A 21504-nucleotide genomic window follows, 5' to 3' on the forward strand; every position below is an offset into this window, starting at 1 on the left:
TATGTTTTTTGGTAATGATTTAGGGGAGAGAAAAGGGAGGGAGCAATTCCTAGTTCTTTTAACATCAGTTTAGGACTGAAAGAAATAAGGTAAAAATGAGCATACTGACACCCAGCTTTCGTAAGATGATAAATAGCTTTAAAAATGCCTGGAAGTCCAGGAGGTGTGCATGTAACTTGCAAATTATGGTCTCCAGAGAAGTAGTATTTAAACTTTATCTTGAGAGTGATTTTTGATCAGAAGTGGTTTTTGATTTGTCTTTTGTGTCATGCTTTCAAGAAATGATAGTTGGTTTATGGAATCTTCTCCAGATCTTTTAATATAATGTACAGTGCTTATATAGAGCATTCACAGGAGAACTTGTATTGTTTTCCAGAATTGAAGAGTAGGAATTGTGGAAAGAATAAAGCTGTTAGAAATACATTTACATTTTCCCATACACTTTCTTTATGGTAGCATCATATATATCACCCCAGGAAAAAAGCTACTAATTGCCTGGTCTGTATGTTTAGATACGTATTTTAGGACAAACTTTAAATCCTTGTCTAGTCCTTTGTGGAAAAGTCAAATTGCATATAAGACTAGTGAAGACTTAATTAGTTTCAAAGTTACCCTTTCATGCTTGTTTTTTCTTTTAAAACAGAAAGCCTTTGTTAGTTAGGCAGCTTTTGTGTTTCCATATGATGTGACACGGTCATCAGATTATACAGTGAATGTTCAAATGGAAAATGTGACTTCAATTCAGTACACTTAGGAGCTGAGTAAAATTTCCATGTAATTGGTAACATCTAGTTTGTTCATTCTGTTTCTGAAAGTAGTACTTTGTTGTAGGTGGATAATATAAAGCTCCTAACTACTTAACTGATTATAAAGTGCAGTGGCCATTGTTAGTGTCCAAAAGTTTCCTTGTTTCAGAGGTTTAATTCTGATACTACTTTTTGCTTGGTGGGATGAGAGAGTGGGGATGGAACACTTTTCATCCTGATTAGTTGGATTGGTTACTTCTGATGTAGTGAATCTGAGGACTCTTAGTTCTGTGTAGGTTTTAGTTCACTCCAATGTGCAAGAATAGAACTTCTGTAAAACAGTCATTTCTGTCTTGCAGGAGCCAGATTTTATCGATGATATAGAAGAAAAAACTCCCATTAGCAATGAAGTAGAAATGGAATCAGAGGAGCAGATTGCAGAAAGGAAAAGGAAGATGGTAAGTTGGGAAGTGAGTGGCTGCCTAAAAGGCATCGTTAAGGCTTAGTGACACCTGCTCTTCCCGTGCTAATTGCTGCCTTTTTGTGGGCTTGTACAATCTGCACATGTGCAAAGTCAGATCCTTACGTGAACTTAGCCTTAAAATGCAAGGCTTGCTATTTGAGAACAGTTCATCTGGGTTCATCACTGCATTCTGACAAAAATCTACTTTTATCTTCAATTGTATATAATTTTTTTAGTGTCTTTAGATGATTTCTGCAATGCCTGTTTTAGATCTCATTATTTGCTCCTCATTATTGCTTGTTATTTGTAATGGCCGTTTTTATAGCTAGCATTGGGAATCAAGATTTTCCCCTATTTTATTTGAATTTCCTACTTGAGTAAAAAGTCTCAGCAATCCTAATTTTCAGATTTTATTAGAACAGTGTTAATAAAACTAGCATCTTAAAATCTGCCCTTTTTTGTTAAGTATTCAAAAAATTAAGCAAGTTCCTAAATTCAAAGTAGGAGTCTCTTGTTTGTCAAGCTGGTATGGATGCAAGCCTTTCTTCAGAAGTCTAGTATTTGCAGTGATTGCAACATATCCCTTTAATCTGAGCTTCTGCTGAACTTGATCTTCATGTCAGACATATACTGAACATGCTGAGAAGTACTTAAAAAAATGGGAACGAGAGTAATGGCATATTTATATATGTGGAAGATTATGAAAACTGATCATGATTATTGTTAAATCCATCAGACAAGAGAAGAACGGAAAATGGAAGCCATCCTGCAAGCTTTTGCCAGACTAGAAAAAAGAGAAAAAAGAAGAGAACAGGCTTTGGAAAGAATCAGCACAGCAAAAACGGAGGTTAAATCAGAATGCAAGGAAGCACAGATTCTCAATGATGCTGAATTTATTCAGGTAGTTACCTGGAGCTTTATTTTAAAGCTGGCTTTTAACATTGCATATTTTGTCAATTGGGATGGTGAGCTGCATGTGAAGATGTGTGATTTTTTATTTTTTTTCCTCTGAACTCAAATATATGTAACCAAAATGTTCTTTGATATTACGTTTTATTAGCTCTTGAATTTTTTTCCAGATAAGATACATACAGAATTCTTTAATGAAGAATTTCAGTTACATTAATTTATGCAAACATACACACACACCAGCTGTGTAATTCTGTCTTTGAAGTTCAGGACAGAACATTTATCAGTGTTGACTTTAGCTGCAGGAGGTGACTGTCCTTAGGCACCCTCTGTAACCATTTGTTTCTTCAGTGGGTTTTTCAGGAACACAGAGTATTATAATCTTTCCTTAAAATGTTATTTTAAAAGAAATGAGTTAGTTAAGTCTGGGTTTTTTGTGAGTTCTTGCAGATGATACTTAATGTTTTATAAACAGTTTTTAACTCCGTTGTTAATGGATGTTTCTTACTTTGCAAATACTCATATAATGATTCTCAGTCCAGGTTGTTTCCCTGAGCTATGTGTGTCAGCATTCTCTTAAGTACCTTTTGTGACAAATCTAAGCACCTAGTAAACTATGAATTGCCAAAAGAATATTGGACTGAAAGACATCATGCTATAAGCAGTTGATTTCTAGCTTATGGATGAACGAATGTCAGTTGTTACACCGATCTTTCGTGTGTGTGTGAACACTGCTGATGAAACAGCACGTGCTTGGGAGGAAACTACAGGAAATCCTGTCATTTGCCTTCAAGAAGGAGTTGATTATTGTAGTTCTGACAACAAAAATGAGATTGACACTTTTTGGACTTTCTTCTGTAAAAGAAGAGGGAACTGACTTCTTTTTTTTTCCTAAGAAAGATAAATAGCTCTAAACATGTATGGGATCTGTTTACTTGACTTCTGTCTTGTCCCAGGAACCGGCAAAAGAAGAAACTGCCACCAAGCCCACCCCAGCCAAAGTGAATAGAGCTAAACAGAGAAAAAGCTTCTCCCGGAGCAGAACTCACATTGGACAGCAGCGCAGGCGGCACAGGACCGTCAGCATGTGTTCAGACATCCAGCCCTCCTCTCCTGATGTGGAAGTAACTTCACAGCATAATGAAACTGAGAATGCAGCACTGGTAGCTGAGCCTGAAACAGAAACTGTTGTTACAGAAATGGTTACTGAAACAGAAGCTCCAGCACTTAGTAAATGCCCTACGAAATATCCAAAAACAAAAAAGGTAAGTCCCTTCAGGGATGGGGAAAAGATAGATCTTAACAGAGTTTTTAAAAAATTATGGGCTGTTCCATCAGTATGCAACTGCATGTATTGGTCATTTTTAAAATGTTTACTCATTTCTTGAAAAATCACCATTGTTTAGTCAGTAATTGGTAATAGATTAAAATATGTGTAACGTCGTTTGGTGGAAGTTAGTTTGTATTTAAGACACTTCCCAAAATACATCTTCAGAGCAATTTTGGAACAAAATGTTTTTGAAATGGATTGAAATAATAGCCAAAATATAATTGAAGCTGAATTTAAAGAAAAACCTGAGGAAATAAAAGTTGCCTTTCTTCCTGTGTCCATTGTATGCTTCAGATAGCAAACAGTATCTCCAAGGAACTCACTAACCCCTAGTGCTTCTCAGATGTCTGTTCTGAAGTCAGTGGATCTAAACACCCTGAATGTGTATGTGCATGTCTGGAGGGAAAGTTCTTTATTCTTTAATGCTTTGCTTTTAATTTCTTTCCATTAGACTGCATTGCAAAAAAGTTGTACAAAATGGCACAATATAAAAAGACACTCAGAAATCTTAAATCTGCAAGTGCAACTAAAGTAGTACAGCTTTCTGCTTTAAAAAAAATGCATTCACAGAATGCATTAAAAACTATTTGTAGTGTGATTTACAAGAAGTCCTGCAAATTTTAATCAGTGGAGAAAAAGGCGGGGGGGAAGTCATAGGTCAAAAATTCTTGTCAAAAGAAAAATAATTTTAAGATGTTTTTTTATCTTAAACCCCCAAACATAATTTAGATTGCTTTTTTCCCAAAAGGTACCTGAATCATTCTGTAACACTGCTTATTTGCATCACTGTTACATTCTTGTGAGGGGTAACACTTCTTCCTTTCTTACCTGTTGCATAGCAGAAAAGAAGGAAGATGTGTTACTCTGAAACAGCAAAAAAGTGCAGTAAAATTCAGGCTTCAGGTGTCTGTGGAATGTGTCTCCATTGCACCCAGTGTACCCTAAGTGCAGAGAAGGTCTTGCTTTAAAAATCAATAAAATAAAAATGGATTTTTTAAAAACAAAATGTATTACGATAATTTCTGTTAAAGCCTTAATATCATACTAATCCTATTTAATGTTGCATGTCCTTAATTTTGAATCAGTGTAAAATCTAGGAGGTTAGTTTATCTGTGAATAAAAACTAAAATCTACTGGCATTTTTTTTAAAAACAATGAACTAGGTAGGAAAGCCTAGCCTTTTTAGCCCAGTGTCTCTCTGTATTAAATTGCAGCACATTTACTGCTACAGTTGAAGAGTGTTGCAGGCAGCTGCCTGACATGTTGACTGAGGCACAGCCCTGACAGTATGCAAATTGATGAGGGGCTTCTTTAACTTAGCTCTCTTAATGTTATACTATTTCTCCTCAGCCTGGGCACTCAGGCACAAGTTTAAATTTTGGTTTTGAATTCTGTTACTAAATTGACTAACTAAATACAGTTGATCTGGGCACTTGTAATGTTCAGTGAGAATAAAATGCAAAATAACTAAGTATAGTTTACAACAAAAGAAAACTAAACACCCCCACCTCTCCCCCACGCTGGTGTGTAAGCAAATCTGTACTGATTTCTTCTGCTGTTCCCATGATTTCACTGAAACTGAGCTCTTGCTCAGTTCTTGCCAGGTATTCTTAAACTTGGAGCCTGGAAACAAACTGTTTCTGGTTTGTGCAGTAGTTGACTAGATAAATAATTGAACTAAACACTTTTAAAAAGCCACTGGTAAACACACTCCTAAAACACTGTTTTTTTCTCTCTCTATTTAGCACTTGGTTAGTGAATGGTTAAGTGAAAAGAGTGACAAGGCAGGGAAGCCCACAGACACTGTGCCTGAAAGGCCTCTTCGCATCACCACCGACCCCGAAGTTCTGGCTACGCAGCTGAATTCTCTGCCTGGGCTCACCTACAGTCCACACGTGTATTCAACTCCAAAGCACTATATCCGTTTCACTTCTCCATTCCTTTCAGAAAAGAGGAGGAAAAAAGAACCTGTGGAAAACATTACTGGCTCTTGTAAGAAGGTAATGCTTCCCTTTGTTATGGTGTTCTATCCCACACCAATTAAAAAGAAATCTTTATTTACTAGCATAAATTCAGGCAGAAAAAGGCTGTTTGGCAAACCAGTCATGCTGCACGTTTTGAAATGTTCATCATTGAAGTTTTAAGTTGCTAATTGGAACTTCTTGGTTTTTTTACAGCGTTGGTTGAAGCAGGCTTTGGAAGAAGAAAACTCAACAACGATTGATAGATTTAATTCACCATCACAAGAGAGATCTAGAAGTCCAGCCATCAATGGTGAACATAAAAGTCCTTTATTACTGAATGACAGCTGTTCCTTAACAGGTGTGAAGCTTTTGTAAATACACTGCATAAGAGCTACGTTGAAATAGCTTATTGTGGAGCACTGTGTTTTTAAATTGATGAGTTGATGAAAATTCCAGGAATATTTGCATATTTTCCTAATACTTTCTTTGAAAGAAATGATTAGTTGCATAGTGGTTGGGAGTTTTTCCCCATTTAGTGTATATTAGATAAGAAACCATTATATATCCTAGCATTTACAGTCAACAAAAGACTAATGGTTTTGGTACTAGTATTAAGAGGTCAGAAATTATATATAAATATCATTTCTATGCTTTCTGTATACTTAGAATCCCTTTAAACCTCAGTAGGCCATTGTAGCACACAGGGGGAAGAGCTGTGTAATCTTGCAGGCATAACACAGAAACCACCTTTTAGCTGAACAGTCTTAAAAGTGCATAGAAGTTGACTTGGCCTTCTCTGGAGGCACAGCAGTTCTTCCCAGCATCCTAGCACACAGAATTCACTTACTGCTGATGTATCTGTAGGCTGTTAAGAGTTTATTTTTCAGGAAGCCTGTAGGTTGTTAAAAGTTCATCTCTCTGCAAGCCTGCCTTTCAGAGATTATTTTATCTTAGAATTCTTTAATTTGGAATTCACAATTTCATTACATAAAGTACTTAAACAACTGTAAGTGATTGTTATATCTAGAAATCTTATAACTTTTTTCTAATTTTAACACACAGATCTAACCACACCACTAAAAAAACGAAGACTGTATCAGCTGTTGGAGTCTGCTTTCTCAGAAACCTCCACACCTACTCCTTCTCCCTATGCCACACCAACCCATGCTGACATCACTGCCTCGGAACCATCGTTGTTTGCTACTCCTCCCAGGGTGAAAACAGAAGATGAAGCTTGTCGAAATGGTTACAAACCCATATATTCGCCAGTTACTCCTGTAACTCCATGTATACATGGAAATACCATGCACTTTGAGGTGAGATTTATCATGAATTTTACAGTGTTCAGACATTGCAGTGTAAAATCAGTATTTTGTACTCCTGCTACAAAATGGGGGGGAGGTATTTCTCCAGGCTAAAAAAATTGACTTGCAATTTCTTCTTGTTTATTTAGAATATTTCCTCACCTGACAGTTCCCCAGAAATAAAAAGGCGAGCTTACAGTCAAGAGGTAAGGAAATTTGCAAAACATGCAAATGGTATCATTGCAAGTTCCTGAGAACCTAAAGGGTAACTTCCCCATAGGTTTTACTTGCTTACTCCTTTATATTTCCACTTTATCTGTTACACTTTCTATTTTAAACTGTTTTCTCTCTGCATCACTTAAAAGTTGTGATTTGGATCAGGATCACCTCCTGTAATTGAAAGGAGTAGCCACTGCAATTTGTAAATAGGAACAGAAAGAGACCACTTTGCTTTCCAGGCTGTAGTTAGATTCAGATTAACATTTCTCTGTGTTGCAGCATTTCTTAATTGTTTCTGTTGATCCCAGTTACACTCAAAGTGAAAGCAGAGCAGAAAGTTCCTAAGTCAGCATAGGTGGTGGATTAGTGGAAGAGCAAGTGCTGTTGGAATATGCCTGGGTATTCCCAGCCTGCAGGGGGCATGTGTCCTGCCATGGAGCTTCATCCTGAAATTCAGAAGCGTCTTGGAAAGACTTCTCCTTCCTTGTCCTGCTTTGAAATAGGTGTTTTGACACTGAGGAGGTTTGCTTTTATGTTGAAGCAAGTGTTTTCTGGCTTCCTGGCCTGTGACTTGCTCCTTTTGAAGCTCCTCCCCTTCCTCTGCCAGTCATAAATAAAACCTGGCACTTAATGTTTATTTTTACTTTGGATAATGTACATTTTATTAAAATGCTTTAACATAATACATGGAAATAGTAGAACTAAGAGTCTGGCTGTAGAATTGTCTTTAAAATTGATAAATTCATGGTACTGGAAGGCCTTTAATCCCACTTAAAGGCACATCTGAATGTCAAATAGGTTTGATGGAGTGTGAAGAAATAGTTACATGTTTTTTCTTCATGCAGGGTTATGACAGAGCATCGATTCTAGCACTGAATTCTTTCAGAAATTCCAACCTGACAGAAATGGGCCTGCAAGAAATAAAGACTATTGGATATTCTAGTCCAAGGAATAGGACTGATGTCACACGGCAGTGCACTGGAGAAATGGAATCTGTATCAGACCTCCAGCTGGGACTCGAAGTAATTGAGCAAAGTGCACTGCATAAAAACCTGGAAGCCCCCACACATGATAGGACTGATTCAAACAGCCAATTAGAAACTGCTCATTGTGGACGGGGCGCAATTTATTCTTCCTGGGTCAAAAGTCCTGACAGGACAGGTGTAAATTTCTCAATGAATTCTAATTTGAGGGACTTGACCCCTTCACATCAGTTGGAGGTAGGAGGTGGATTCAGAATAAACGAGTCAAAGTGCCTGATTCAAGATGATGCAAGAGGCATGTTCATGGAAGCATCTGTGTTTTGTACTTCAGAAGATGGAATTGCACCTGGCTTTGGAAGGACTGTCAATAACGACAGTTTGATGGATGGAAATTGCACACCCCAGAACCCTCCACAAAAGAAAAAGGTTATACATTTAAGAATCATTTGGTCTGTCTTCCATTGTCTGCTAATGATATTTCTATAACAGAAAGAACCCCAATGTAATAAAAACCTTCTGATAGCTCATGTTTGCATACTACAGTCTAGCAGGCATTCAGAAGTAATGAAGGGCAAAGAGCAAAGCTGCATAAAACTATTAGTAAATTTATTTTTTGACATAAAAGATACAAATTCTATTTCATATGAGTTTTAAATGAATTGCCAAATAAATAATTGCTTTTCAGGTTTGAAAATGGTTGCTTATGCCACCTGGTGTTACAGTATTCTGTTATACAGAATATATTCTAGCATCATAGAGACCACATGCTGTGAACAGCTGTTCCTGCAAGAAGTTGCAAGAATTATGCTACTCAGACTTGAAAGTTAAAACCGCATGGAAATCCTTAGTTCCAAGAAATATTTTTCTTGGCTTAATTTTTTTTGTTTGAAAAATAATCACAATCTAAATTAGCTACTCTCATGAAACTGTTGTTGTAGATAAGTGATGTTGTCATGGGTAACGCGAACCAGGACTGAAGTTACCTTGTGCAGTAACTTGGACTGCATTGTACTGTCAGGTTCACTCCCTTTGCAGAAAGAGTGACAAAGATGAAGGGCAGTGGTCTGCAGTGCACCAGCTTGCCTGTTCTGTCTCATCACAGACTCTAGTAATCTTTCTTGTTTGAAATGTGTGATTTATTTTCTTTACACAAGTAGTGATAAGGAGGGTGGGGTTTGCTGCATGTCTACATGCCTGCACAGTGGGGTTTGGGGTTTTTTGGTCACACTGCAGCCCCTTGGTCTTCCTTCAGTAGTTCTTCATCAGAACTGGATTTTTGTTTACTTGCCTTCAAGCTGAGACATAAATGGAGCAATATTGTAGGAGGATCTTACCTGGTCACAGCCCCAAGAACTTGATACATTGTGTGTTACTGTAGCCCTGCTATTTTGGCAAACCCGAAAAGAAAACAGGCCAAAATTCCTAAAACTGGACAGCCTTCTTTTTCTGAAGGCTGAATTAGTCCTCACAAATCCCAGCAGCAGTGAGTGCTTCAGTAACCCTCCCCACATCCCTTGCTGGCAAGGATGGTTCCAGGTTGTTACTGCTGAGAGTTTATGCTACACTAATCCTCCAATAAAAAAAGGTGTGGCTGCCCCTGACACCCCCCAATCCCAGGATTCCTTCTAAAAGTCTCAGTTTGAAGAAACAACCAGAGCAAATTGCATCTGTACCCTGAAAGAGAAGGGGCTTAGGATTTCTGAGGACACACAAAAATTTGAAACCTTAGACACTATAAAAGAGGTGGTGGAGTGTATCCCAGCTAAGGTGAAAGGTGAGGATTCGGGAATTTTGTAGGAGACTCATAAAAGCCTTTTCCCTAGGGTCATGTAAGACAGCAATATTCTTAGGTAGGTCTTTGTAGGATCTTTTTGCATATTTCTGTGGACATTTGCTCCTGTTTTCTCTTACTATTGCACAAGTCCTTTATCAATACAGACCTGTACATTGTGGTCACTCTGTTTGGGTTTCTTAACATTAAGCTTTAAAGAAGTATTCTTTAGGAGGTCCCTGTTACATGATGTGGAAATAATACAAAATTGTTTGAAAGTGAGATCAGTTCTGAACCTGAACTTTTTAATCCAAAGTCCAGTTTCACTGTTTTTACCCTGACATATGGATGGGTCTCTTAATAGATCTGTTTGAAAGCAAACAAACAAAACCCCTTAGGAGTGGAAACAGCAGCTGCTTTGGTTTTTCTCTCTGTGTAGAAATGGATGTCCAGTTTTATTGAGGATTAAGCCAGTTAAACGTTAAATTTTTTTCATTATTGCTCTTTAGTTTGTTGGTTTGGATGCTGTATGGTTCAGAGCAGGATGTTGATAACTAGAAGATTAATTTTTACCAAACTACTGTAGCTACTGAAGGTCAATATTTCAGCTTTCTATTTCAACTCCTGAAGATTCATGGTGAAAATGTTTGAGCATGTATTTTTTTCCACTGAAGGCAATTTAGTAACCACCAAATTTGGTTTCTGTTGTGTGGAACTTCGGTGTAGTGATTTTATATACATAATACATGAAATAAGAACCACATGTCATTCTTTTTAGAAATAGCATTAGCTTAAAAATATGTTCTTAATCAGTCTGTCTTAAAGGGCAGTAAAGACAAATTCAAAATAAACTGGGAAAAGTAAGTTGCAAATTCAGGTTGTTAAAAAAAGGCATGAAAAGCTTAGAGAATCCTTTGATATATGAAGCAGAAGGGTAGTGGGTTCTCGTGCAAGGGAGTCAGTCTGAGACCTGGATGTGACATCTCTTGAAATCAGCTTTGCTGGATCAGTGTAATAGTAAAATTCTGGAGTTTCAGGAGAAACTGTGCAGCCAACAGAAAGACTTCAGCAGTGGACCTTTTGCTGATGTGTGTCATCTGCTTCTTCTCTGAGGCAGAACACATAATGCTTCTCTTGGCAGAAGCATTTTTTTAACATCACCTGTACAGTTGGTAGTAGCTCAGTACTTTGTAAATTCCACGGCAGCTGTGATGAAATATCTTCCATTAATTTCTGTCCTTTTCTTTTTTGAACCTATTACATGGTACATATTACTGAAATGTAGTGCATTTAATAGAAACTCTGAGAAAGAAAATGGGTAAAACTTCCTTTCTGATGTTTGTTTATGGGTTGTTTTTCCTCCTCAGGTGTCCTTGTTAGAATACCGTAAGAGGCAGCGTGAAGCTCGAAAAAGTGGCTCAAAGACAGAGAGCTTCCCCCTGGTCACTGTATCTCCTCATGCTGCTGGTGCAGGAAATACAAGCAGTAATAGTGGTGCTAGTGATGGGTATAACAACAGTGGTGAAAATGGGGAGCAAACTGATAACACTGCAAGCCTGCCTTTACCACTGCCAGCTACTGTTTATAATGCAGCTCCAGAAGACACTGGCAACAACTGTGCAGTTAAGGAATCTTCCTCCAGTGAGAAGAGTGAACCAGAAGTTCAGTGGTAAGCCACAAAACTACAGGATTTAAGTTTGGAAGAATTATTTATATGAATGGAACTCTTTGGTATTTGAAATCTGTTTTTCATTAAGGCTGCTGTTGCAGATTACTGAGTGGAAGCTCTTCTTCCAGCTTAGTGGAGAGTTGTCTTATCTTTTGTCTCAAAAATGCAGCAGACACCTCATAATGATTAGATTACATGAAGAATTACGCAGAAGATATTTCTTAAATTACTTCAGTTCTGCTTTTTGATCTTCTAATGGCAAAATAGGTATTGGTTTGAGCGTTTGTGTCCTTCCACTGCGTTGTCTGTGAGATGAAGAGAATTTTTCTTGTTACTTCTCAAAACCTTTCCAAAAGTACTGTAGGGCATTAAGTGCAACAGGAGAAAAAGCTATGCTGATTAGCAAAGACTTCTGGAAGACCTTAGGAGGTCTGGTTCTCAGTCATGGCTGGAATGTGTGTGGGATGTTTGCTGTTGCTTCATTGCCCTGTGCAGGGCTGAATGCAGCCTGGCCAGCAGCTCCTGCTCAGGTGGGAGCATGTGGTGACACAGCATTGTTGTGTTTGCTCAGTGGTTCCCTTGTTTGCAGACCATACAGGCACTGTGTGCAATGCCAGATACTCCAAACAATCCCAGATCCTGAGGAGAGGTGGAGTGTGGATGGAGAGAAGATAGAGTGACTTCAGTCTGTGTAAAACACTGCACAAATTTTTCACTGAGTTTTGGTAGCTTTAAAATAGATGGTCACACTGTCTCCAAAACATTAGTAGTGCAGAATAAATCCTCCTGATGTTCTTCATACTGTAGTGATGATGAACCATGGGCTTAGCAGTTGAACATCCTTCCACTCAAATGCTCCAACTTCTCCAGAAAGAAAATATTGTAAAGCCAGTTGATGGGAGAACATAAGTGCAGTCTTCAGTGTTCCACTGAAAAGTGTCTGTTCAGTTCACTGTCCAGAAGCTACTGCCCTAAATTGTGGAAACAGGCTAAACAGGAAGAATTTACTACTTAAATTTTGCAGTAACCCTGCAGAGCAGCACCTAAACTTACTCCAGTGCAGCAGTACTGTGCAGTGATGCCATACATCCTTGCCAGAAAGGTACACAGTTCTGTGGAGCACTGTCACGCAGATTCTTAACAGCAAATAAGATGACCGACTCCAGTTCTGGAAGAGAGTTTTCTGCAAGTTGAGACCATGAACCAGTAACTGTGACCTTTATTTTTTTTACTTTTCAGTTTAGACAAAGAAAAACTCATAGATCTACAGATACTTCTTTAGTAAGAGGAAATGCCAGCTTTTAAATGTAACATGGTTGCAGGATGTATTTAAAGTGGGAGAAGATAGATACAAACCACTTAAGTAATAATATTCCTTATGCACAACCAGTCATTTGGTTGTTACATGCAGCCAACACTGCAGACTTTCTCTGCCTAGGTATTTGCATATACATTGTCCTGAGTTTGGATCGTGGGAGTACATCCTCTTAAATTTAAAATGGCCTTCTCTTGCAGGACTGCATCAACCTCTGTGGAACAAGTGAGAGAACGAAGTTATCAGAGAGCTTTACTTCTCAGTGATCATAGGAAAGACAAGGACAGTGGTGAGTTGATTTATTGTTTTGAAGATACATAAGTCTAACCAGTTCCCCTGTGGTAATCTGTATTAATTCTAATATTGTGTTTGGGTCTGCTTCATCTGTAGGGGGAGAATCACCTTGTAGGCCATGCTCACCGTCTCATGTTCAGTCTCCATCTCATTCAAATCTCATTTCCCAGTTGCAGCTTAAGGTCCCTTCTTTCACTGAAATTACAGAAGGTCAGTAAGCAGATGACCTTGTATGACACTTGACATATTCAATGGTCTAACAACAGCTTTAATAGCTCTTTTAAAGTCAAATATAAAGTGCTTTGTGATTTCTGCAAAAGATTTATTTTCCCACTTTGATATTTATCTCTGCTTTATTTCTGTAGAACCTGATTCTGAAAATCCAGAGCCAACTTCTGAATGTCCGTCCCCAGATACTTCACAAAGGACTTGTAAGAGTCCATCAAAAGCAAGCAAGGTAATGCAAGGTGTTTGCACAACGCATAGGAGTAGCTCCATCCATCTCTGATTTACCTTTAAAAATGTTAATTGTAGCACTTACTACTTTGGTGACACACACACATGTTCATCTATCTGTGCAGTAATTTAACATAGGTAGACATGTGCAAGAATATTTGTCTGTATACACTAAAAAGTGGGTTTATATGCTGTGCTTTCAGTAGGTGTACATGTTTATGGATGAGAGAAAAGATTGTATCTGTGTTGTTGAGAGGTGTGAATGCTGCAGAACTGGCACTCAGAACCAGCAGCAGTGATGTCACTTACCCATAACAGGAGGTTGCATTGTTGACAGTTGGGGCTCTGATAATGTGGAGAAGGATGTTGAGTATTGAAGTGATTCAGGTTGTCATATTTAGTCTGTTTGCTTTCACTGCCCCAGCTTTAAAACATTATGTCACTCTAAAAATTGCTTTATTCCTGTAAGTGGTCTTCTCTGGAATTACTTCTTTCATATTCAGAAAGCTAAAACTTCTAACAAACAATGGATTCAGAGTTCGACCTAATGGATCATATTTCTGTTACAGCTTTAAAATACACTTTAGTAGTCTTTGATTAGGAAGAATTATTGATATATACTTGATAAAAATAGTACCGTCTCAAGCTTACTCTGTTACCGATGTTTTTCTCACACCATATATATATCCTGCACCTCAGCACTTCTTTTTGCAGTCTGAGGAGAGTGTTCTGAGATGTTCTTTTTTGTTTATGGCATGCATGGTTGAGTATTTTGGACATTGAGCACTGACTGCCTTTCTTTCCATTCCAGCCCTCTTCACCGAGTCCTGTAGTTTCAGCACAGCCTCTTGGGAAAACACCCACAAAACCAGATTCGCACTGGGAAACTGCAGCTGCTGCACCTGAGACTGAATGTGCGAATCACCCCAAACCTGAGCTGCAGCAGAAACAGCCGACAAACAACGTCCAAGCACTTTCAAAGAATCATCCATCTCAGTCACATCCGCGCAGCTCTGCTGAGCAACTTTCACATTCACAGAAGTTGCCTTCTGCACCTTTGAAGCTGCATTGCCCCCCCTCGCCTCACGTAGAAAATCCCCCCAAGTCTTCTACCCCTCACGCGCCTGTGCAGCACGGTTACCTTTCACCAAAGCCTCACTCACAGCAGCTGGGATCTCCATACAGACCTCATCACCCACAGTCACCTCAAGTTGGAACGCCCCAGAGGGAAACACACAGGAACTTCTACCCGGCGGCACCGACCCTCCAGCCCAGTAATCAGGCGCAGGCGAGCGGCCCCCTCTTCACTCAGACAACATCAGGACAATCTTCAGCTTCCTACAGCCAGTTCAACCAACAAAATTTGAACAGCAGTGCGCCACCTCCCCCGCCCCCTCCACCCCCTTCTTCCACTTACTATCAAAGCCAGCAGCCCTCTGGAAACTTCCAGAGCTACAGCCAGCTGAAGGGCAGCATACCCCAACAGACTGTGTTTTCATCTGGACCAAATCAAGCACTTCCTGGCACTGCGGGTCAGCAAACGGTGCCAGGGCACCACGTAGCTGCAGGGCATTTTTTGTCCTCTCAGAACCCCAGTATTCATCACCAGGCGTCGGCATCTGCTGCTCCTCCTCCTCCTCCACCACCACCTGCTCCAGGACCCCACCTTGTCCAGCAGCAAAGTACTCATCAGCAGCACTCTGTAGCACATGTTGTCGGTCCAGTTCATGCCATGGCAGTGGCTCCTGGATCACACATCCATTCTCAAGCTGCTGGTCACCATTTGCCACCGCCACCTCCGCCACCAGGTCCTCTCCCCCACCACCAAGCTCCCCATCCTTCCACGGGACACCAAGGTTTGCAAGCACAACACCAGCACGTTGTAAACTCGGCACCGCCTCCCCCGCCGCCCCCTCCCTCCAACGTTCTGGGCTCGGGGCACCACCCCTCATCAGCACAGGGCTTACACCACCCGTCTCATCAAGGACCCCCCCACTTCCCTTCCAGCGCTCACACGAGCGTCTCCTCCTATTCCTCGCAAGCCCCGCATCACACAACGCTAGGACCTGGACCTCAGCATCAGCCTGCTGGCACAGGACCTCACTGCCCACTGCCTGGTCAGGGTCCTCACATCCAGCCTCAAGGACCAAACAGTATTGCAACACCCACTGCTTCCGGCTTCTGCCCCCACCCCGGCTCCGTGCCCCTTCCCCACGGAGTGCAGGGGCAGCAGCAGGCCTCGCCCGTGCCAGGACAGATCCCCATTCACAGAGCACAGGTGCCACCCACCTTTCAGAACAATTACCATGGGTCAGGGTGGCATTAAAACAGATCCCTTTAGTTATAAACATTTTTAAAATGTTCTGTAATATAAACTGTGTATATTTAATATGTACCTATTCAGGGTACTTTTTAAAGCTTGTACATGATACTTTGTATAAAAGCAAACACCAGTGCTCTTCCATTGTATCCTTTCCATTTTTTGCTTTTTAAAATTCCTGAAAACGTGCTGTTAAGCCAGTATTAGGTATTTCTTTTTATTTTGTAAGTGGACATTCCAGCTGTTTTTTCTGGCAGTAGGTTTGATGCTGCATAATGTTTAAAATTTTATTGTTGCAGTTAAATTCATTTAGTGAAAGTTTTCTATATTACTTTTATACATATGTAATTAAATAAGTACACAGGCTAAGTGATGGCACTAACAACTTTTTTTTTCCATTTTCTGTCAACAGTTTTTTGTGTGCATAGAGATAGGAAACAATGCAATACAGATTTTTATAGTTTTGGTGTGGACATGGCTTTTTGTTTTATCAGTTATTTGCAGAAATTGTAATTTAATGTATAGACTGTTTCTAATGTCTCGGACGAGTGCTGTAAATACTGTATTTCTTTCGCTTGTAAAGTTGCTTAAAGCTTCTTTCATTTGATATAGTATTGTATATAATAAGTCTTTTGCAAAAAAAAGTGTGATCTTTGTGAAAGTAGTACAGTATATGATCTTTAATTTTTTTTTAATATACTGTCACATTGCAGCACTGGTTGGGCATTTTAATTCATGTTAATAAATCACAATTATGTCAGTTTTACCTGCTTGTCCTGGAAGGGTGCTATATCAGCAGGAACGTGGCCTTAAGTCTTTGATTCCCCTGCTCCCTGTGAGCTCCTCACTTCTCTGCAGTTTCCAGCTGTGGCCTCACTGCTGTAGCACAGACAGATGTGGAACAGGCTCGAGGAGGAGATTTATCCCCTGCTCCCTTCAGAGGCTGAGGAAGAATCCCCGAGCGCAGCAGAGCCCTGGGTCAGTTTCCCAAGAGGGTCAGCAGGGGCACTGAGGGCCTTTTGATGCTGGAGGTGACCCTGGTTACAGAGCAGGGAAGCAGTGCCTGCTGCAGTCCCTTCCTGTTGGGAGCGAGTGGGTGGTGCTGCAATGGGTACAAATGTTACAAACCCTGTAGCAGTGTGGGGTTTCCTAAGGGAAGGGATTTATTCCTGCTGCTGCTGCAAGTGGCAGCTGAGGTGGTGCCCTTGTGCTCATCTGCAGTTACTCTGCCACGGGTGAGGCCGTGCTTCCATCGCAGCAGGAGCTGCTCTCAGTCCTGCTCACACCACAGGGTGGTGCTCAATGGCTCCACCTCAGACCACGGAGAACCCCTGCGTGAGGAACGCTGAAACGGCATGGCAGGGAAAGTGGCTCCTACCCACTGAAATAAAATGGTAATTCTCCTTAACATGTAATAAAAAAGGGGGCCACTTTAAAATCCAGTTTGCATCTATACTATGGAAGAATCTTGCTAGTTCAAACCATACACTATAAATGCTTTCCTGAACACCTGCTGGCTCTGCAGCACACACACTGGAGGTCACATTTTACACTAGCATGTGTAGTGTAGGACAGCATGAGGCTATCAAAACCAGCAAAAAACCCAACCCCCCCTCTGTGCAGTTGCTCAGACACTGATTCTGATGTGCACCATCCTGTCTAGCCCAGCATTCAGATCTGGCTGTCTGCCCCTCTTCCATACCTCCAGGAAGTGACAGAATCATTTCAAATACAAGAGAACATTGAATACCCAACTGTGCTTGGCAAGGTCTTGGTGCAGTAGAGGGAGCTGCTGCACCGGAGAGCAGAACAGCACAGGCCTGGGCAGGGCTCCCCAGTGCTGCTGCAGCACCGAGGCCGGGCAGAGGGCAGAGCTGTGCCAGCCCTGGGCTGCCCCTGGCACTTCACTCCAGTGCCAGCATTTCCTGTCTATTCAAGAACGCATTTGTAACCAGTTGCAGCAACCAGGCGCTACAGAGCCGGGCTGGGTGTGAAGCTGAACGCAATTTTTACCTCCAGCAGAGTCCATTGTGGCATCGTCCTTCTGAGCAGCGTTGTCCTTGCAGCCACTACAAGCAGCTCCAGCTGAGGTGAAGCCCACGGTTCTGAGCCGGCTGCCGTGGGGGCTCGGCCCTGGCCAGGCTGCCCAGCCCAGAGCTGCCCCGGCCCTCGGCACGGGACAATCGTTCCCTTGTCTACAGGACTTGCTACGGAACTGCTGGTAGGAAAGACGCTTTGTTTTGGTCACATTTAACCCAGCAAACCACTCCCACCCAGCCCCGCCTGCCACAGGGCCCGTGGGGATGTGCTCCGTAAATGAACATGGGAAGCTCCCTTTCTCTGGCCAGCCCCCACCGCCCACCCCTCAGCGACCCCACAGCTGAGTCGTGGCTAGGCAAAGATTCCAATGACCAGCAACACTGTCTGAAAAAACAAAACACTTTAATTAGACAACTGCAAGCACCTCAAACAACTGGTTATTGTTACAGCATGGGGCTATCTTCTCACAATCTAGTTATTGCAAAGGCATGTGAATAAATTTTATATGGACAAAGTCAAGAAAAAAGTGGCACTGTAGTTACATGAAGATCAGGAGTAAGCTTACATTCATCCCACTGACTTCTAAAAGAGGCCCAAACACACCTCCGTACTGTACATTCTAAAATCTGTATTGCCTATAAGCTTCAGCCTATGCAGCTTTTTTTCCTAGGAAACACATAATTGTTGCGTGCAACTTACAATGGGCAGTCGATGTCTACGGATGGGAAAGAATAAAGCTAGTGCAATTTGTTTTAGAAACATGTAAAGCTATGAATGGAATGAGCATGATCTTGCTTCTTGGATTATTTTACCCACTGCACTGTAAATATCTGCAGCTACATCCTTCCTTAACTGATGCCAAGCACACACTTTTATTATAAAAGATCAGTAATTCTACACAGAGAGTGGTTCTCATGCTCTACTTTTAATTTTTTTTCTTTTTCTTAAGGTATAGTACAACTTACAGTGCTTATAAAAAGGCAACACCATATGGTACCATGTCTTCACTATCACATTGTAAGGGAAATTGCTATTTTTCTTTTCTTAAAAGCACTTAAAATAGGCAAAAGTTCTAAAAGGGAGTGCTAAATGATAATGCATACTTTATTAGAAAGAAGTCTAGCCTTCCTTTAAAGTGCCATTTGGGGAATGAAATCCTGTAAACCAGAGCCACTTTGTTTAAAACCCAATGAACAGGAACTGCTACAGAATAGAAAGTTTACACAATTCCTTAAAGCAGTTTAAAGTCCACTACATGCAATTGGTTTGCTATAAAGCTCTCTAAAACTTAGTCGCTTTACTCTGAAATTGAGTCCCCAGTCCCATATTTAAATGGAAATAAACATTTACAGGGTGCATTTACATACACTATAATACAAGAATGACATCCCTTTGCCAGAAGATAAAATTGTACAATTCCTTGCCGTAACTCAGTTCTGACTTGATAAATTTCTTACACTCGTAAATTATATAATATGCATCAGCTAAAATATTTTTTTTTTCATAAATAGTTACAAAACTTGCCAAAACACATGGGGGGAAGTTTCTTTTGTTCAAAAATCTGACATCTGAATGTCACACAACACAAGAAACAATGCTTAAAGACACGTTAAGTGTTTTCTGAAGAAAGTGGGTGAGTAAACTACTAGCTGAGGACAAAAAGACTACCCTTCCCCAAGAACACAGTGCACAAAAAGCAAAATGTCAAACAGTACCTCAAGCAAAATAAAGGTCTGAGGATTGAAGCCAGCTCACGTGTGATCCTGCTAAAGATTTTGTGACAGTCACCATTTAGGTCCAACGCATTGGAAAGTGGTTGCTGGCTTTTTTTTTTTTTTTTTCCTACAGCTGGAAGATTCTGCTAAGAATTCAGCCATGGATGCCTAAGGCATTCTCCAGCTGAAGCACGTTTTTCTGGGACCATTTCTAGCATGGGGATCAGGAAATCTGTAAACTGTGCAGCATCTTCATGAGGCCAACCATACTTCTCCACAAGCACATCAAAAAGACTCCAAGGTTTCAACTTGGTAATGTGTCGGAGTTCTCCTGCAACAGAAATATTGATGGCATTAGAAAAACACCTTGTTATTCATGTCAGCGACTCATCCCTGTTTGGTTTCTCTCCCACTCTGCATTCACAGCACCTTGGCCGGGCAGGGAGTCACTGTTTAGGAAGGGCAGTGCACACCAAGCTGGCTCGAGGTCCTCAGAGGAGATGAGTATGTTCCATGTCCAAGCCAAAAACTGTTCTACAGCCACCAGTACCTTACACCTGGACTCCACTGATGCTTCCTGCTGCCTTCACTCTCCTGTGCACACAGGCACTCGTTCACACTCATGCTCCCAACACGGCCAGACCACTGCAGGCCTCTCCTGCAATCAGCCAAGGAACCCGAATTTCACAGAATCTGCTCCAATCCCAAGACAGAGGTTTCAGGTCCTTCCTTGCCTGCCCATGTGGCATTTGCCAGCAATGCAGCAGAGCTCTGATTCATTCCTAACCAAGCCAAGCCGAGTTTGGTGCTCCAGAGTTTCTGCTCCATGTCCCAGGCAAACTCCCCCAGATTGCCTGGTCTGAGTCTTCCCTGAGAGGGAAGCATCTGCTGCTGCCCAGGGCTCTTTCATCCAATCACCAACAAAAATGGTGGCAGCAGCTGCAGGACTGGAGTTCCTTTCAAGAGGGACCAGGACTTCTGCCAAGCTGAACGTGTCCCAGACCAAAAGGAAGGAGGTGAGAACCATTCAGCCATTCAAACCAGCAGCACTATGCAGCTCTGTCCATGGGTCATCCAGCATGACGGGGAAGACTCTTCAGGTTCCTGCTCCTCCACTGCGTAGGAATGAGGCCCAAAGCCATGAGATGTGCCATGAGGTACGTGGTAAAGGGACTACTGTGAGCATGAGAGGGACGAGCAGCTGTCAGGCCAAATGACCCTCACTGCTGCCATCAGCAGGGAGCGACACTGAGGTGTCACCTTGTACCACAGCCTTTGCAATCCAGGCTCTCAATATCCCCCATTTACATGTGGTGGGGCTGCCCCCTCACCATTCACGACAGCAGTAACAGAATTCCACTACAGTCACACCTCCACTTCTCCCAAAAGTGTGACTCTCACATGGGACATCCTCCTTGGAGGATGAGAACAGGACCCCACCTTGCAGGCAAGTCAACGGGCTTGCTCCTCTCCTCCCCAAAGCAGGGACATCTCTTTGGTAACATCTGCCTTCTGACTGTGTCAGACTACAGCCAGGAACTTACACTCTGTAGAGCAGTGCAATTACACTCTAGATCCAGTGCATTTATCACCAACAATCTAATGAACCTATGGCCTCTTGCTGCAACAAACTACACTAGCCATGAATCTGGGTATGTGAAAGTTCTTACTGAATGTGACCAGAATTAAGAGTGCCTGATCTGTTCTGGTCAGTAACTAAACCCTGCCACACCCAGCCCCTCTGATCTCTGGGGACCAGCTGAAACAAGGGCAGTTGTTTTCTGCCGAATTTCTGAACTCAATGCAACCCATTTAGAGCATGTGTACATGCCAGACAGTCTCCACTGGACCCTGCAAGAAGCACTTGACAGACCCCTGTGGTGCCTCTGCACTGAGGAGAGTGCTGGGGTCTCACCAACACTGGAGGCTTCACGGGCTCACTTCACCACCTGGGATGGGGCATCCAGGCCACACTACCTGTGAGCCAGGTGGTTTGTCAGTGTGGT

General features: G+C 41.5%; 2 protein-coding genes across 10 annotated transcripts in view; one reads left to right on the forward strand and one right to left on the reverse strand.

The window, feature by feature from the left end:
* KMT2E (lysine methyltransferase 2E (inactive)) overlaps positions 1 to 16509 on the forward strand; it is a 56858-nt gene extending 40349 nt beyond the window's left edge. For 4 of the 5 annotated variants that reach the window (XM_064421984.1, XM_064421983.1, XM_064421981.1 and 1 more), the window contains 13 exons: positions 1106 to 1204; positions 1946 to 2110; positions 3075 to 3383; positions 5194 to 5448; positions 5626 to 5770; positions 6475 to 6728; positions 6866 to 6922; positions 7781 to 8344; positions 11057 to 11358; positions 12874 to 12962; positions 13064 to 13177; positions 13333 to 13424; positions 14235 to 16509. In XM_064421984.1, coding sequence (XP_064278054.1) covers positions 1106 to 1204; positions 1946 to 2110; positions 3075 to 3383; positions 5194 to 5448; positions 5626 to 5770; positions 6475 to 6728; positions 6866 to 6922; positions 7781 to 8344; positions 11057 to 11358; positions 12874 to 12962; positions 13064 to 13177; positions 13333 to 13424; positions 14235 to 15749 — 3960 coding nt within the window. In that variant the 3' untranslated portion in view covers positions 15750 to 16509. The remainder of the gene's footprint in view (positions 1 to 1105; positions 1205 to 1945; positions 2111 to 3074; positions 3384 to 5193; positions 5449 to 5625; positions 5771 to 6474; positions 6729 to 6865; positions 6923 to 7780; positions 8345 to 11056; positions 11359 to 12873; positions 12963 to 13063; positions 13178 to 13332; positions 13425 to 14234) is intronic. The other variant, XM_064421985.1, reaches the window with a different exon arrangement.
* Positions 16510 to 18166: 1657 nt separating this feature from the next.
* Positions 18167 to 21504, reverse strand: part of SRPK2 (SRSF protein kinase 2) — a 127391-nt gene continuing 124053 nt past the window's right edge. For all 5 annotated transcript variants that reach the window (XM_064421991.1, XM_064421990.1, XM_064421986.1 and 2 more), the window contains one exon: positions 18167 to 19829. In XM_064421991.1, coding sequence (XP_064278061.1) covers positions 19645 to 19829 — 185 coding nt within the window. In that variant the 3' untranslated portion in view covers positions 18167 to 19644. The remainder of the gene's footprint in view (positions 19830 to 21504) is intronic.

The sequence above is a fragment of the Passer domesticus genome, chromosome 5 (assembly GCF_036417665.1).
Source record: "Passer domesticus isolate bPasDom1 chromosome 5, bPasDom1.hap1, whole genome shotgun sequence".
Lineage (NCBI taxonomy): Eukaryota > Metazoa > Chordata > Aves > Passeriformes > Passeridae > Passer > Passer domesticus.